The following is a 15818-nucleotide window of genomic DNA, read 5'->3' as shown; positions in this document are numbered from 1 at the left end:
GTCTAATGATATAAAATCAACATGAAATAAAATTTGATCCTATTCACTTTTTTAATACGCTTTCCTAATCTTATTTTGAATGATTGATCATTGCACATTGTTCCAAAGGATAAAAAGGTATTTCTTTGTATTGTAATCTTTAATCAAACCGTAACAACCTGCTCCTCTGAAACAACTTTGCTTTGCAGCCGATGGATGTACTGAAGTAAAACGGCCTGCAAACTATTTCATGATGACTTATTGAGCAAATTTGAATAAAAAGAGCCAGTCTCTTATATTTGTTTGTGGTATTTGATTTTATAAATGGAGGTATATATATTAAATGTTAGGCAGCATTAATATTTGACATTTACATTCCCTTTTCATTGAGAAAATATGACAGTTCATACATCATGAGTCCATCACATGTAAATCAGGCATATAATAATAGACTTATTCTTCAAGTGTGACATCAGTGATGATGAATATTTATTCTCATTAAGCAGAAAACTCCCTTCGTACCTGCAGCCTTGCTTATTACAGTAACATTTACATATTTAAATATGTGGGAATTATTGTAACACTATTGATGTCATTGTGTGGGGTTTCCTGCGTAACTTCAGTGCTCCTCTTCACTTCTGTGGCTTCTGAAAGGAGACCTCCATGGCTCCCTCTGCAGGCCGAAGCTGGAAGATCTGAATCCAGGAGAAAACACACCGGGCATGTTCCTCAACAGTCCAGATTTAACATCATCGTTTCTCTTTTTCATAAGTGCCAGAGCTGGAGTCAGAGGCAGATTATCACAGTTCTGAAAGACAATAGCAGTGAAGTCATTTCTTAGCGTTTTAAAGTATATCACACGATTGAGCTTTAAATACACCAGCTTTGTACATGCCATTTTTTGCATAAATGTGCATAAATAAATTGAAATGCACTTCATAGTAGAAAATATAGGCTTCAGTAAAACTGTGGGTGGGACTATTTTTCTAGGACAATGAACTTCTGATTATGCATAAACAATATAAAGATATTTGCACAGATGGGCACACTGAGGAATGAGTAATGTCATAATTGACAACATGCCACAAATGTGTTTCATAGAAATTAAATTCAAAATAATCATGTTCCATTAATATCGAATAAGACCTGAAATATCAGTGGAAACATTAAACGTGAGCATTGTATTTTATGGCTCTTTTAGGGCTAATTGTATGTTTATCTTTTTGTCCCAACAGCTGCCACGTAAACTGCATATAAGTGAGAAATCTCAATCTCTCTTACGGTGGTTCGAGCGTTTGATGCCGTGTCTGAACGATGTACATTGAGCTCCAGTGTGGATTTGCTGATGCCCGGCGTTGGGTTTTCTGTCCTAGTCTGTCCTAAAGAACTGCGACGTGAATTGACCCGTTTAAGAATGTCACTCAAAGTGCTGAAAGTCTTGCTTCGGGAAAGATCTCCCGGTTTCTGTGAAAGAAAACAAGAATGAAATAAGGTCAAAATGGAATAAAGCAAACAACATCCCTTAACTATCCTATAGAAAATCACTGTAACAACAGCCTCGAGTGGCTTTGCTTTTATTTATTTTCTGTATTTCAGTATATTTTGGGGTTTTGTTGAATACCAAGTTGCAATAATTATTGTGTGTTAGTGCCAATCAGTCCTTTATGCTAATTGGCCAATATAACCGTGTCTTATTAACGATAAAGCAGAGAAATTACCGTTTCACTGAACAGATCTGTGTATCACTGCGCTCCACCCATACAACATAACAATCAATATCTAGGCCTACTGTCAGAACTGTTGCATGTAGGCTACTATTACTGCAAAAGTAACTGTTTATTAGTTATATGAAGTATAGTGACCTCTGCTGGCGTTATGCTTGCATTATTCATCTTTAATTCGCCCTCCCTCTGTCAAAGACAGTCTTGTCATTATGCGGGTGGTTGGTGTTGGTGTGTGTGTGTGTGTGTGTGTGTGTGTGTGTGTGTAAGACCACAGTTTCCGAAGTGCAGAGGGAATATTATTCAAAAGTGTTCTGTTTCAGGTAGGCCTTTTACTGTTTGTTCATCTTATCATGGGCGTCAGTTTGGTTTGTAATGTGCCGGCGACAGAGACGCATTCGGAAGCGCATTTTCAGAAGTGCTGGGTAGTGGGTACAATGACGCATTCATATTTTTTTTTCCTCTTTCGCGCAGGTCATGTTTTAACATTAAGCGTTTCTGCTTCACATTTTCAGCAGGGCAGCGGAGCGGCTGTGGGTTGACTCCCTACGGTTCTCGTGGGCTTTATATAAGTCCTCCTAATATAGTCCTAATGTGAAAAAGCTTTACGTGGTTTAATGTACCTAAACAACGATCACCAAATTTCTCTCTCATAATTCTCCCCATAACCACTGAAAACTGTGCAAAAAAAAAAAAAAAAAAGTGCTCGGTACAAAATGACCCCACCGTACCAACCTATACATCTTATACAGTTTAATGACGCTTCATAGGCGAACTCGCTATGTACCGCGAACAGGTGCGGCTTACTAAAAGATGGGAAACGTTATGCTATATAAGAGATAAGTCTTTGTTTTTGTTTTGTTTTTCTGTTTTAATATCTTTTTTATTTGAGCTCCATCAGGCATTTTACATCTAGGAACACTTTCTTGACGTTTAGTGTCACTGTCAGGGACTATTTTTTTTCTGGCGGATGGATGGATTTGAGTGATTTTACTTAAAAAAAGTAACATTAATACATGTTTCCGGCTTTAATATTCATACTGTGTGGTAACCGTTTTGTAAAAGCAATAATGTAGGAGAGGCCATCATGGCTTTGTGTCGTGCCTAATAACGTCTTTCAGCCGTAACTTTATTCACAATAAAACACGGCCTGTCGTACATTATTGCTTACGTATACCAGTAGCACCGACCTTTAGATTGGCTTGAGTGGTTCCTTCTGGGTTTATCATGTCTCCTAAAACTCTGTCTCTTATCAGGAAAGGCTCTCGTCTCAGAGCGGGTCCCATCTCTTCCTCTGATGCCATGTTGCGGGATTTGTACACAGGATACCGCTCCTCATTTTCAGGATTCAGCACAGGATACGTGATTCTGTCAGGCATCTGCAAATGTCTTTGGGTGAAAGAGATAAGCACAAATCTCTAAGAGGTTTGCTAACATCTATTCAAATATTTGCTTACATGATTGTCTCTTGCCTATAGTCTTTTGGACCGGTTATTTACCTGTTCACCACGTCATTGCTATGCATTTCTCCTGGAGAGTAATGCCGCCTGCAGAAAACAACAGAAAAGCACATGCATGTTAAGAGGAAGCGCAAACACATCTAACAATACATCCGTATGAGCTCACATGAAAAGTCTTTTGAGAAATGCTGACCTTTGTATTTGATAATCCGGATGCCTGAAGTCTGACAGAAACATTGAATTGAACCTAAAATGCAGATACGACAGAGTAAGTTTAAGTTTAGTTCAAATATTGTACTTCATTCTGAAATACAACAGGCAGCAGCTTCAGGACTGTGCTCTTCAAAGCTATCACAGCTTGCAGAATATTATATAATATATTAAATATGGATGGAGTCATACATTGTGGGGTTTAGTCATCACATATCAAAAACTGTATATTCAATTCTACAAGCTGTTCATGAAAACACAAAATACGTTCAGAATTATGTAATTTCTCTCAGTTACAGCACCTGTTTTTTGTTTTCTCTATCTTGCATGTCATTCACTTCATGTCATACACTTCACTACCATTAAAAAGTTTGGATTTAGCAAGATTTTTGTTTGTTTTTGTGAAACATTACAACTTACAATAACGATTAACTATTTTCTATTTTAAAGGTACACTATGTAACGTTTTTGTTCGAAATATATACAATTTAAATAATGAGTCAATATATTAACCAAAACATGTTTTTGTCTTACCTTGATTCACTATAGTCAGCCAATAATATGTTTATATTTTAGACCTGTCTGGATGGTTTTCGCAGAAAATTGTGTACATGCGTCACTCGCCCGTGTGTGTCTCGTCATTTCCGTAAATAGAGTAAAGTTGCACTGGCTCATTTGACGTGTGTCTCGTGTGAGAGGTCAGAGGTTAGTTGAGTGTGTGTGTGTGTGTGTGTGTGCGTGTGTGTGTGTGTGTGTGTGTGTATGTATGTGTGTGTTTGGTGTGAGATGTCAGAGGTTAGTGTCACAAGGAGCGAGAAAGGTTGACATGGAGCCGCTAAATCTCCAACCTCCGGAGAATCACCCGTTTTAAACAAACGGGGAACAGAGGAGAGTCTGCTGGAGAAAAGAGAACGAAACAGAACTCGTAATAAAACAAGAATCAACATTGGCTAGACTTTTCGTAGATGGCGAGAACTGAGGGATTTGAAATGTTGTCAAAGCGATGCCGAGATGCGTTTTTATTGCTCAACAGGAGAGTAAGGTGTTTTATTGAACAGATACATTTCCATATGTAGCTCTCTAACAGAGTTCACTGTAAAGCTTTATCTATTGTGAAGGCTCATTTCAACAAGTGTGCTGGAATTTATTTTCAAGGAAGTACTGTGTCTAATAATAGGTAAAGCTACAGTAACGTCTTCTGCTAGTCAGCTTGAGATCCTTTCTAAACTGGTTATATCTCTTACACCTAGTAGTAAATGTTTAATAACCAGTAGGATAATCATATTAATCCGCAAACTCACGCAAAAGCACAATCAAAACAATGTTCTTCCTCAGAATACATGCAGTTTTATTTTTTAACTGCCACAGGGCAAGTCTACCTTTAATATTTTTCCCATTCCTATTTCTTAATGTAATTGTGAGACTGTCACATATTAGATCTCAGGTCAAATATCTTTGTATTTTGTACTTACTTGCCCTCCTCTTGATGCCCAGTCAGATGTCTGCTGTTAAAGTCATTGTAGGGGAGCTCCCATCCTCCTGGATGTCTATCCAAGAGGGGTCGATGATTGAACTGCAACTCCCCATCATCAGGTGGACTAAATTTGCTGTCCGGGAATCTCTTGATGACCCCCATCGCCTCCCAATCCAGAAGACTGTCAGTAGGAGGCGGCGGAGGATTGGCGATTAACTCGGTAAGTTCAATTTTGTTGCTGTTTATGTTCAGGGGTGGTCGTTTATTATATATTGTGGGTTCTGTTGCTGGTTTTCCAGTTTTCCATGCATCTGGGATTGGAAGCGAGGCAGCATAGAGGATCCGAAACTCTCGATCGAAGGATTCCACAACCGGGCCGCTCATAACGGTGACGAGCTGACGATGCAGGTGAGCATCGCTCCAGGCAAGGCTGACCAAGACAAAAAAGAAAAATTAAGAGATTATAAAGGATTCAGAAGATGTAACAATCCAAAAAGGAGCAAAGTAGCACCATAAAACTAAACTAAACTAGTAAATATGTGCAAACTTCCAAGTCTTCTGAGACTCGCTTTGCATGTTATATGTTTGGCAACAGTTCTTCTAACCCGAATTGATGGAGTGTGTAGCTTTTCATTACTTAAACAACCATGAAGACACATCATGGCTATTTTCCAGAATTACAATGTCAAGATTCATCAGGCTCAAATTGTGAAAGAATGTTTGGGAGGGAGCCTGAAGAATCATTTTCACACATGAATTGGCACCTCCGAGTCCAGACCTTAAATTCATTGAAAGTCTTTGGGATGTGCTGGAGGAGACTCTTGCATTGACAACACAAGATCTTGACCAAAAATGAATGCACCTCTTGATGGAAATAACATCACAACATTTATTTCCATCAAGATGTGCATCATTTTTTGGACAAGATCTTGTATTGACAATGCAAGAGTCCAGCACTCTTGTACTCTGTAGACTCAAGTCTACTCCTACATGGTTGTTTAAGAAATGAAAAGCTACACACTCCATCAATTAGGGTTAGAAAAATGGTTGCCAAACATATAACATGCTAGAAACATAATAATCACAGCAATAATGATCCAAACATAGACCCTTGAGCATTTGCCTCTTTAAATCCAAACGGCATCGTTTTATTTTTATTTTTTTTTGGCCGGGCAGTGTATATCATGATTAAAAAGTTTGGGGCCAGTAACATTTTTAAAGAAATTAATACTTTTATTCAGCAAGGATGCATTAAATTGATCAAAAGTGACACTGAATATATTTACAATGTTACAAAACATTATCACAGTTTCCAAAAATATTAAGCAACTAATTTCAACATTAATAAAAAAATAAAAATAATTTTAGCATCAATATTAGAATGATTTCTGAAGGATCATGTGACACTGAAGACTGGAGTAATGATGCTGAAAATTCAGCTTTGATCACAGGAATAAATTATATTTAAAAATATATTCAAATTAAACAGTTAACAGTTAAATAAACTAATATTTCATAATTGTACTGTTTTACTGCATTTCTAAACAAATAAAAGCAGCCTTGCTGAGCAAAAGATACTTCTTTACAACAAAAAAAGACATATACTTTAGTATACTTTAGTAACTGTGAAAGAGACAAAAAAATTGTTCCCACAGAGTGTTGATTTCACTAATTGTCTGTATAATGTAGGGGTGGTGTAGCTTAAAGTCTTAAATGGTATGAGGTGGCAACCCAAAAGTTGGTTCAAATCCCAAACGGTTCACACCCTTGTTCCCTGGAGCAAGTCTTTCAACTGCAGGTAATGCGTTTCTCAGCTCTATTAAAAGACTGATTTATGAGCTCCATTATGAAAGCCTCCTTTACCTGTAGCTCCCCATCATCACCGTCTCCAGATCCACCAACACAAAGTTGTTCTTCAGCTCTCCAACAACCATCTTCGTGTCGCGCGTCTGGAACGTTTTACCTCCAAGAATGCGCACCATGATATTCTGGAAAATGTCATCAAGGAAGAGATTCCCTTGAACTACATCGCAAAATCTAATGTTTCACAACCTTTAATCTTCACTGCATAAAGATTGCAGTTGGTTTCTGCAAAATGCTAAACTTTCAGCTTTCAACTAAAGGTCAGGTCTAGATGGTGGAGCGATTATCCAAACCAAAAACATTCCACAACCACAAGCCAATCATCCGCAGCAGATGAATGTAGTTCAACCTGTTCACCATGGCTTTTGTGAGTTCTTCTCATTCATACTTGCACACGGAAAGAGAAACACTATGATGAAGAGTAACATTTGCTGACAGATGCAGAATATTCCACTAAGGTGTGTCTGGTCTTTTGTCTAGAGGATCAGCCTGAAGTTCAGTCTGTTAAGGTGTGCATGAAAGTTGTGTGGCTTAAAGCTTACACAACGTACTCAACAGAATTAACTTTGATGGTTTTATCCACTCACCGGATGTTGAAGCTGGTGCGGAGAGCAGTTCTCCTCCGCGGATCTTCTGTTGAGGATGATGTACACCGGAACCCCCCGGGATGCAGCGTTTCGGAGGTCACCAATCACCACGTTATCCGACAATTTATCTGTTACAACGGCAATCAGCTGCCCAACACAAATGCAAAAAACTAGTGGACTTTCTGCTGGTTCATGCTTAGTTTAGTCTTTTGCATTCAACCAACTTATTTTAGCTTATTCATAAAGATGTTCATATATAATTATCCTAAATGTGAACACATGACAGTTTCCAAAATGTTCCTACGAATGATTTATACAACGTCTATCCGTATGCAGAAGAATGTTCTTAAAGGAACACGTCGACTTTTTGGGACTTTAACTTATTCACCGTATCCCCCAGAGTTAGATAAGTCCATACACACCCTTTTCATATCCGTGCGTGCCGTAACGCTGTCTGACCCACCCACCTGTGTCTCATGAGACCTTGTTATTTGTACACGCTGTGACTAAACAAATCACAACATGTAAATAGGAAAATGTTGGCGTTATTTTGTCACTTATTTGGGAGCAGTATGCTAGCTGGAGCCATTTACCTCCAGTCTTTGTGCTAAGCTAGGCTAACCGTGGGTGCGTCAGACAGAGTTACGGCACGCACGGAGATGAAAAGGGTCTGTGTTGACTTTATCTAACTCTGGGAGATACGGTGAATAAGCTAAAGCCCAAAAAGTCGGCGTGTTCCTTTAATCCATTTCTCTTTATAAATCGTAGTTCATCTTAAAGTCACAAAAGGAATATTGCTGTATTTATTATAAATAATTTATCTGTGCACATCATTATTTTTTAATTCATGTGCCCTCGTAATCTATAATCACATCTCTTATCTGATGACGAGGGTGGGGCAACCTGTCACTCACAGGAGATCCACCAATAGCAAACCACAACCATCCAATCAATTCCCCATGGACAAAATCAACTTTTATTTCTTGCTTGAAAAAACAATCTCAACTTCCGACTTTAAAATCAAGCGCATCAACTACTGAACGCCTACAAATATCAGAAGTACGGCACTCATCAATGGGCAAGGAAATCAGAAAACGTGTGAGCCCATGGGCCAGTTTCTATTGATATACTTATTATTATTAGGAAATCATTCATATAAATCAATTAATTTCAGGGATGCAATTATTAAAAGCAGTAAAAATGGTACAGTCAATTATATTCATGCATATTCTGATGTGCTTTCATAAACAATGTCGAAATAATTGAATTACTGGTATGAGAGGCCAAAAGGTTTCATTTTCATGTCAGTTTCTCCCTTAATAGACTAAATGCCGATTTGTTCTTCACTTTTGATGTAGGATAAAATCCGTGGTATTTTGGATAAAATCCGACTGTATAATTGCGTTTAATAAATCAGGCCCCTGGTCTTACCGACTGTCTCCTTTAGAGCTGATTTATTGCTTAATTGACATTGTTTCATCATTGATGCATTTTGCAACATCAACACTGTTAATAAACTGAACTGAATCAACATTGAACTGACTCAAGCTGAGTCTAACGAAACTATTGTCTTCTGCTTGTAGAGCAATCGAATCCAATTCATAATTGCTGAACTTTACACAGTTATTGAACTGAACTGAATCAACACAAAGCCGAATAATGTCACTACTGTCTTTTTAGAACTGCATAATTTGTCTCATATTTGATTAAGTTTGCAGCTGTTTATTACTGTGAAGCTGCTTTTAAACAGCTGCTATATTAATAAAGCTGACTTGACTTACCCTAGTGGCTCCTTGTAAGAGTCTCCTGAGGACTACTCGTATGGAGGGCTCCTGTTCGACAGGAGGATTGGTGTATACTTCAACTTGACCCATGTCCATCCAGCTGTACCTTTCTGGCCATCCGAGTTCCAAGCATGGAGCCGGAGTGTCAGACTCCGTGGGGAAATAATGTCCGGAGAAGTCGTCCCCCTCAGAACCGACCTCAGCCTCACCGTTTCCATCCTCCAGGACCGCATCGCTTTGATGATAGTCCTCGGCCCAGCTGGAGATCTGGTTCACCTCGCCGGTGGACAAGAACGATCCGATTTGTTCCCGGTGGAGTTTGGTGTAGAAAGCCTCAGGACCGGAGCTCAACAGGCTTTCCACACAATAGCGTTCTTCCTCGCAGTGCAAGAAGTCTGGACTGGACTCTGTCAACGGGGCGAAGATGACGTTCTCATTGAGACTCTGCTCTTGAGAGTTTGACATGATTGGAACCCAATGATGGATGGAGATATCCTTCTTCTACCAAAGAATGACTGTGGAAAACTGCATGTTGATGTGTAGAGAATAACTGGCAGCTCCTCTGTGTTTCTTGGAGGAGGATGTTGGTGAATTATTCAAATAGTTGAGGTTCTTCTTCATGCCTTGAAACTATTTAACTCTTTTTAGCCACCAAATGTCAAGAGAAAAGCAGGATACTCCATGGAGGAATCGTTTGTGCGGTTCCTGGAAGATTTGGAGAGTCTTGAAATATCCTAGAATACAGTCTTGAGGGGAAAAGAGCAACATTAGAGTTTAAGAACATTCCCAGCCTTTTCCTCATCAATTTGATTTGATTACCACCCTTGTGCACTTGATTGTGTTGAATGTGCACTTGTAGTGTTCTTCAAATCTTAAATGTATATTTAAAATAAATAAATGCCACTTAAGTATACTTAAAGAGAGCTTTTAAAAAAAACACTTTGTAATAATGTCAAGTTGAGAAATATTTTAAATCATGTTTAACAATCTTTTGTAGAGTTTTTTAAAGTGCTCTTATTTTGATATGTTGACTAACATACTAAAGCATTTGTAAAGTACATGATTATACTTGTAACTGCATTGTGTTATCTGTTCTTTTAATGAGTAATGTACATTGAAGTCAGCATGTTGTAAATGTAATAAATTGCAACATCATAACAACAGATGTGTAATTAAATACATGACATACAAGTTTCAATAGAAATGACATTAGAGTAAATCTTAGTCTACCATAAATGCTTGACATTACATCTGGCAGTACACTAAGCATATTTCAAAAGATAATAGAAGTAATTAAGAAATTACATATAAAGATATACGTTGTCTTACTTAAGCGGGACTATATCTAAAGATTGGTTACATTCAGTTCGCACTTAAGATTTATATAACGCAATTATACGATCGGAGTTGACCCTAAATACCATGTATTTTATCCTACATCAAAAGTGAAGAACAAATCGGCATTTAGTCTATTAAGGGAGAAACTGACATGAAAATGTTCTTATGCATACCTCAACTGATTTGAATATAAATTTAAACTATTAAAACATTTTCATTTAATTGTAGTTAAAACGTTACATTCAGTTCGCGCTTAAGTAACAAGTACTCTTTCATTATAAAGTATGCTAAAGTGTACTTCTTTTTCACAAGGGCATGTTAAAATCCATGCATTTCTACTTATATATTTTATGGTAAAACTTAAAAAGAACAGATTATGTACTAAAAGTGGAGACTTACCCGTCTGTGCCTGTCTCACACACCCTCAGTCCATCCACTCTTTCCGTCAAGTTCTGACATATCTCTGCTATCTCCACCCATTCTAAATGGCCTCACTCAATCTGGTGTTGAATTACTCCCCGTCACCAGCCAATGTGAGCAACAAGTCATTGCTGCGATCTGCCCATTTTTAGCTTTCGTGCAAAACCACGTCTTGAGTCAGCAAATCATCTAACAATCCCACAAAACATGTTGAGAAACACTCCGGTCTCCCTTCAGTCCTCGTCCTCTCTCTCTCGTAAGGCTGATATTAGATTTCTGTCTTTATTGTGTCTTTAGTAAACACATAGAGTGCCTCTCTGTCGCCGACCCACTATCGTGACTGGTTCTACCAGCCGAGCCAGTCTTCTCCAGGGAGAAGAGATTGAGACCTTCTTTCCGTCACAGTCAAAAGGGGGCGAGGCTGGAACTCAACACCTAGTGGTCTCTTTTCACGTCACAAGCATCTGTATACATGATGTTTAGACACATCCGGAGAAGCTACGTGTGTTTTAAGCCAATGAAGAAAGTATGGTGAGCTCACCTTTGCTCACCTTTAGGTTCTGCATGAATTCCTTGTAATTCATTTATGCACACATTCCTCTGTAATCGCCTCTTCTATCTGTAAGTGTCACGTCTAATGCCAATTGTCTCTTAGACGGTATCAGTCGTGTTTTTAAAAGCAGAGAATGTGTTTTACGATGGTATGTTGTAAGTCATGTGCACAACAACCAAACCCAATACATTTATTAGAGCTGTTCAAATTGAATATTTGAATTAGCAGTGCAAATTGTTACTAATTACTGATTCAAACTCACTACTATATAAACGACTCACAAGTTTCTAGTGGACAATTGTTGATCCTACTTGAACTGCAGCATTTTTGTGATTCTATTCTTCTTTTTTTCTAAGCGTTGTTTACTCTAACCAAAAACACAACAACTATTTGTTGTGATTTTGAAAAATATTTTATTTATAGAGTTTGCATACATAAAAACATATAATAATACAAAGACACATATTCAATATTGGGGGGGAAAGGACTGGTTTGAGGTTTCCAGTTGTGACATTTTCATGTTGGGAATCCAACGAATTGATCTAGAAACTTTTTCCAGTTTTCTATCTTAACGCATGATTTAAAAAAGGATTTTCTATTAAAATAAACTATTAAAACATTTTCATTTAAATGTAGTTAAACCGTTACATTCAGTTCGCAAGTACTCTTTTATATATAAAGTATGCTAAAGTGTACTTCTTTACACAAGAAGGGCATGTTAAAATCCATGCATTTCTACTTGTCTATTTTATGGTAACATATTCAATATTGGGGGGAAAAGGACTGGTTTGAGGTTTCCAGTTGTGACATTTTCATGTTGGGAATCCAACGAATTGATCTAGAAACTTTTTCCAGTTTTCTTAAAGCATGATTTAAAAAAGGATTTTCGTTCCTCTTCAGAACACAAATGATCTTTTTGGTTCTGAGATCTTTCTGTCCCTCCATTGACAGCTACACAACTGACACTTTGACGCTTCAAAGAGATTGTAAAACTAATCCATATGAATTGAGCGGTTTAGTCCAAATTGTCTGAAGTGACTCGATTGCTTTATATAATGAACAGATTGAATTTAGGCTTTTATTCACATTTTAACATTGATCAGTGAACATAAACAGAAGCTCAACCGAACCTGCGCAAAAATGAACCTCATTGGTTCTTGCTGAAGCTCTAACGTGCTGCGTAACACGAGAATGAACCTCATTGGTTCTTGCTGAAGCTTATACGTGATGCGTAACACGAGAATGGACCTCATTGGTTCTTGCTGAAGCTCAAACGTGCTGCGTAACACGAGAATGAACCTCATTGGTTCTTGCTGAAGCTCAAACGTGCTGCGTAACACGAGAATGAACCTCATTGGTTCTTGCTGAAGCTTATACGTGATGCGTAACACGAGAATGAACCTCATTGGTTCTTGCTGAAGCTCAAACGTGCTGCGTAACACGAGAATGAACCTCATTGGTTCTTGCTGAAGCTCAAACGTGCTGCGTAACACGAGAATGAACCTCATTGGTTCTTGCTGAAGCTCAAACGTGCTGCGTAACACGAGAATGAACCTCATTGGTTCTTGCTGAAGCTTATACGTGATGCATAACACGAGAATGAACCTCATTGGTTCTTGCTGAAGCTTATACGTGATGCGTAACACTAGAATGAACCTCATTGGTTCTTGCTGAAGCTTATACGTGATGCGTAACACGAGAATGAACCTCATTGGTTCTTGCTGAAGCTTATACGTGATGCGTAACACGAGAATGAACCTCATTGGTTCTTGCTGAAGCTTATACGTGATGCGTAACACGAGAATGAACCTCATTGGTTCTTGCTGAAGCTTATACGTGATGCGTAACACGAGAATGGACCTCATTGGTTCTTGCTGAAGCTCAAACGTGCTGCGTAACACGAGAATGAACCTCATTGGTTCTTGCTGAAGCTCAAACGTGCTGCGTAACACGAGAATGAACCTCATTGGTTCTTGCTGAAGCTTATACGTGATGCGTAACACGAGAATGAACCTCATTGGTTCTTGCTGAAGCTCAAACGTGCTGCGTAACACGAGAATGAACCTCATTGGTTCTTGCTGAAGCTCAAACGTGCTGCGTAACACGAGAATGAACCTCATTGGTTCTTGCTGAAGCTCAAACGTGCTGCGTAACACGAGAATGAACCTCATTGGTTCTTGCTGAAGCTTATACGTGATGCATAACACGAGAATGAACCTCATTGGTTCTTGCTGAAGCTTATACGTGATGCGTAACACTAGAATGAACCTCATTGGTTCTTGCTGAAGCTTATACGTGATGCGTAACACGAGAATGAACCTCATTGGTTCTTGCTGAAGCTTATACGTGATGCGTAACACGAGAATGAACCTCATTGGTTCTTGCTGAAGCTCAAACGTGATGCGTAACACGAGAATTAATCTCATTGGTTCTTGCTGAAGCTTATACGTGATGCGTAACACGAGAATGAACCTCATTGGTTCTTGCTGAAGCTTATACGTGATGCGTAACACGAGAATGAACCTCATTGGTTCTTGCTGAAGCTTATACGTGATGCGTAACACGAGAATGAACCTCATTGGTTCTTGCTGAAGCTCAAACGTGATGCGTAACACGAGAATGGACCTCATTGGTTCTTGCTGAAGCTCAAACGTGATGCGTAACACGAGAATGGACCTCATTGGTTCTCTCACGTCAAGCGAACATGATTGAGCTTCCGTTTGCCATAACTGATGTGTGTGTTGATGAGTGTTTATATGTGAATAAAAGCCTACACTCAATCTGTTCATCATATAAAGCGATCGAGTCTCTTCAGAAATTTTTTATTAAACCGCTCAAATCATATGTATTCATTTTTCGATATCTTTATGAACTTTTTGAAGCGTCAAAGTGGTAGTTGCGTAGCTGTCAATGGAGGGACAGAAAGCTCTCAGATTTCATCAAAAAGATCTTCATTTGTGTTCTGAAGATGAACAAAAGTCGCCCCTATAAAGCAGCAGTTTCCACGTTTTGATGCAACTTCCCAAAAGCAGCAAAGCATGTGTTGGGAGTTTGGTCCTACAAACTAGTAGGATAATAATAAATTACAAATAACAATAAGCCATATATCATAAAATATTTTACCAAAAAACAGCCATAAGCATATATAATCTCATAGCAGACTAAACAGCTACACTACATGCATGGTGTTAAGCAGAAAATCAGGCCCGTTTGCGCAGATGCACATAAAGTGCGCCACTAATAAGTAAAAGGGGCACACAGACCCAGGCTAGAATGTAACAGTAGCCGAAACGACCCATTTCCAGTTCCTGAACATCTTGAAGAATCTCGCTCCTTTGAAAGGTGTAGATCAGAACAGCCGCAAATGCTGCAAAACCTGTGTGTGTGGAGGAGGTGAATAGTGTGAGAATATATATATAGAAAGTGTCCACAAGGGAGCAGCACATGTGGTACTATTTAGGAAATAATAACATGTCATCAACGTTCTGCCTACCTACTAGTCCAACCTACCTAAATTAATACAAAATGATATATAATCAGTTTATAAGTAATTAATGAAAACACTTACCTGCAAAACATTGACATAGACCAGTGAAGTAGAAAAGTCCTCCTTTGGACATGGTGAAGAGCTGTCCGAGGAACACCATGAAGGAGATGGAGGAGAGCACTACAGATAATATCATGAGGGCCTGGACTGACTGCAGCCATTCTGAGAGAGAAGAATATCACAAATAACTATTTATTTACAAAGATTATTCGTCATCCTCGGTGTAGAAATGTAGTCTCTCATCTGGTGGGTCGCGACCAGGTGTGCAGTCAAATAAATAAATAAACATAACTCTAAATGTTTTTTTTCTGATGTGAGACTTTTATTTTGAAAGACATGTGTGTTGTAAACACTGTTGACTCTTCTGTCAGAGATGCCTTTTATGTAACATGCATTGATTCAGTATCTGCTGTAAAGTGAGATGTCAGGCTTTATGTCAGTGTCATTATTCTAACACTATTTGCGTAGCTTGTTATTGTTTGCATATCTACATATAAAGAGCAAATGAAATTACGAGCATGCAACGTCATTGCGTTGTCAGTTTGTAAGTAATGAAAGCTGGGAAGGATTTGCATGCATGTATGTTCATTCTATTCATTCAAATCAGTGTCCATGTGTTTTATTAACAGTTCATGTTTGATTTGTGTATTTACCATGCTAAATGTAGTTTCCGTAACCTTAACCCCAAATACCATTTTATTTTCAATTAGTGCAATTTTCTATATTTTGATGACTGGCTTAACTCTCAACTCCAAACAAAATGCTTTTTTTAAGGAAACTTCCCCATTTTCAAGTGTTGATAAAAAAAAAGAAAAAGAATAAAATAAAATGCTAGATGCTAGAATAAAACAGGTTTTTTAGTTTAAAAGCTGAGGGTCTGTT

The 15818-nt window shown here is 38.4% G+C and overlaps 3 protein-coding genes and 1 long non-coding RNA gene across 7 annotated transcripts in view; 2 read left to right on the top strand and 2 right to left on the bottom strand.

Moving 5' to 3' along the window:
• Nucleotides 1-175: 175 nt before the first annotated feature.
• fam83e (family with sequence similarity 83 member E) lies at nucleotides 176-12044 on the bottom strand. The gene is made up of 10 exons (XM_082155848.1): nucleotides 10816-12044; nucleotides 9076-9824; nucleotides 7295-7441; nucleotides 6708-6832; nucleotides 4843-5274; nucleotides 3354-3407; nucleotides 3200-3247; nucleotides 2891-3089; nucleotides 1261-1443; nucleotides 176-787 (listed from the first exon to the last, which is right to left on the bottom strand). The coding sequence occupies exons 2-10, from the start codon at nucleotides 9541-9543 to the stop codon at nucleotides 599-601; spliced, it is 1845 nt and encodes a 614-aa protein (XP_082011974.1). The 5' UTR covers nucleotides 9544-9824; nucleotides 10816-12044; the 3' UTR covers nucleotides 176-598.
• Nucleotides 5170-15818, top strand: part of LOC309487883 (coiled-coil domain-containing protein 30) — a 62370-nt gene continuing 51721 nt past the window's right edge. The window contains exon 1 of the mRNA XM_082155828.1: nucleotides 5170-5252. Coding sequence (XP_082011954.1) covers nucleotides 5247-5252 — 6 coding nt within the window. The 5' untranslated portion in view covers nucleotides 5170-5246. The remainder of the gene's footprint in view (nucleotides 5253-15818) is intronic.
• On the top strand, nucleotides 9831-12445 carry LOC309488030. The gene is made up of 2 exons (XR_014201977.1): nucleotides 9831-10673; nucleotides 12044-12445. It is a non-coding gene; the product is annotated as an uncharacterized lncRNA (long non-coding RNA).
• On the bottom strand, nucleotides 11779-14589 carry LOC309487914 (uncharacterized protein). 4 transcript variants are annotated; one of them, XM_082155889.1, is made up of 3 exons: nucleotides 13352-14589; nucleotides 12689-13300; nucleotides 11779-12535 (listed from the first exon to the last, which is right to left on the bottom strand). In XM_082155889.1, exons 1-3 carry the CDS (start codon nucleotides 14179-14181, stop codon nucleotides 12472-12474), a joined length of 1506 nt encoding a protein of 501 aa, XP_082012015.1. In that variant the 5' UTR covers nucleotides 14182-14589; the 3' UTR covers nucleotides 11779-12471. The 4 variants fall into 4 exon arrangements, with proteins under 4 accessions (XP_082012015.1, XP_082012016.1, XP_082012013.1 ...); XM_082155890.1 differs by having other exon boundaries at nucleotides 12689-14014; nucleotides 14066-14589; XM_082155887.1 differs by having other exon boundaries at nucleotides 12689-14589.

Source organism: Leuciscus leuciscus (genome assembly GCF_965113295.1).
Source record: "Leuciscus leuciscus genome assembly, chromosome: 23".
Classification (NCBI taxonomy): Eukaryota; Metazoa; Chordata; class Actinopteri; order Cypriniformes; family Leuciscidae; genus Leuciscus; species Leuciscus leuciscus.
This window is presented reverse-complemented; position numbering and strand designations above follow the sequence as displayed.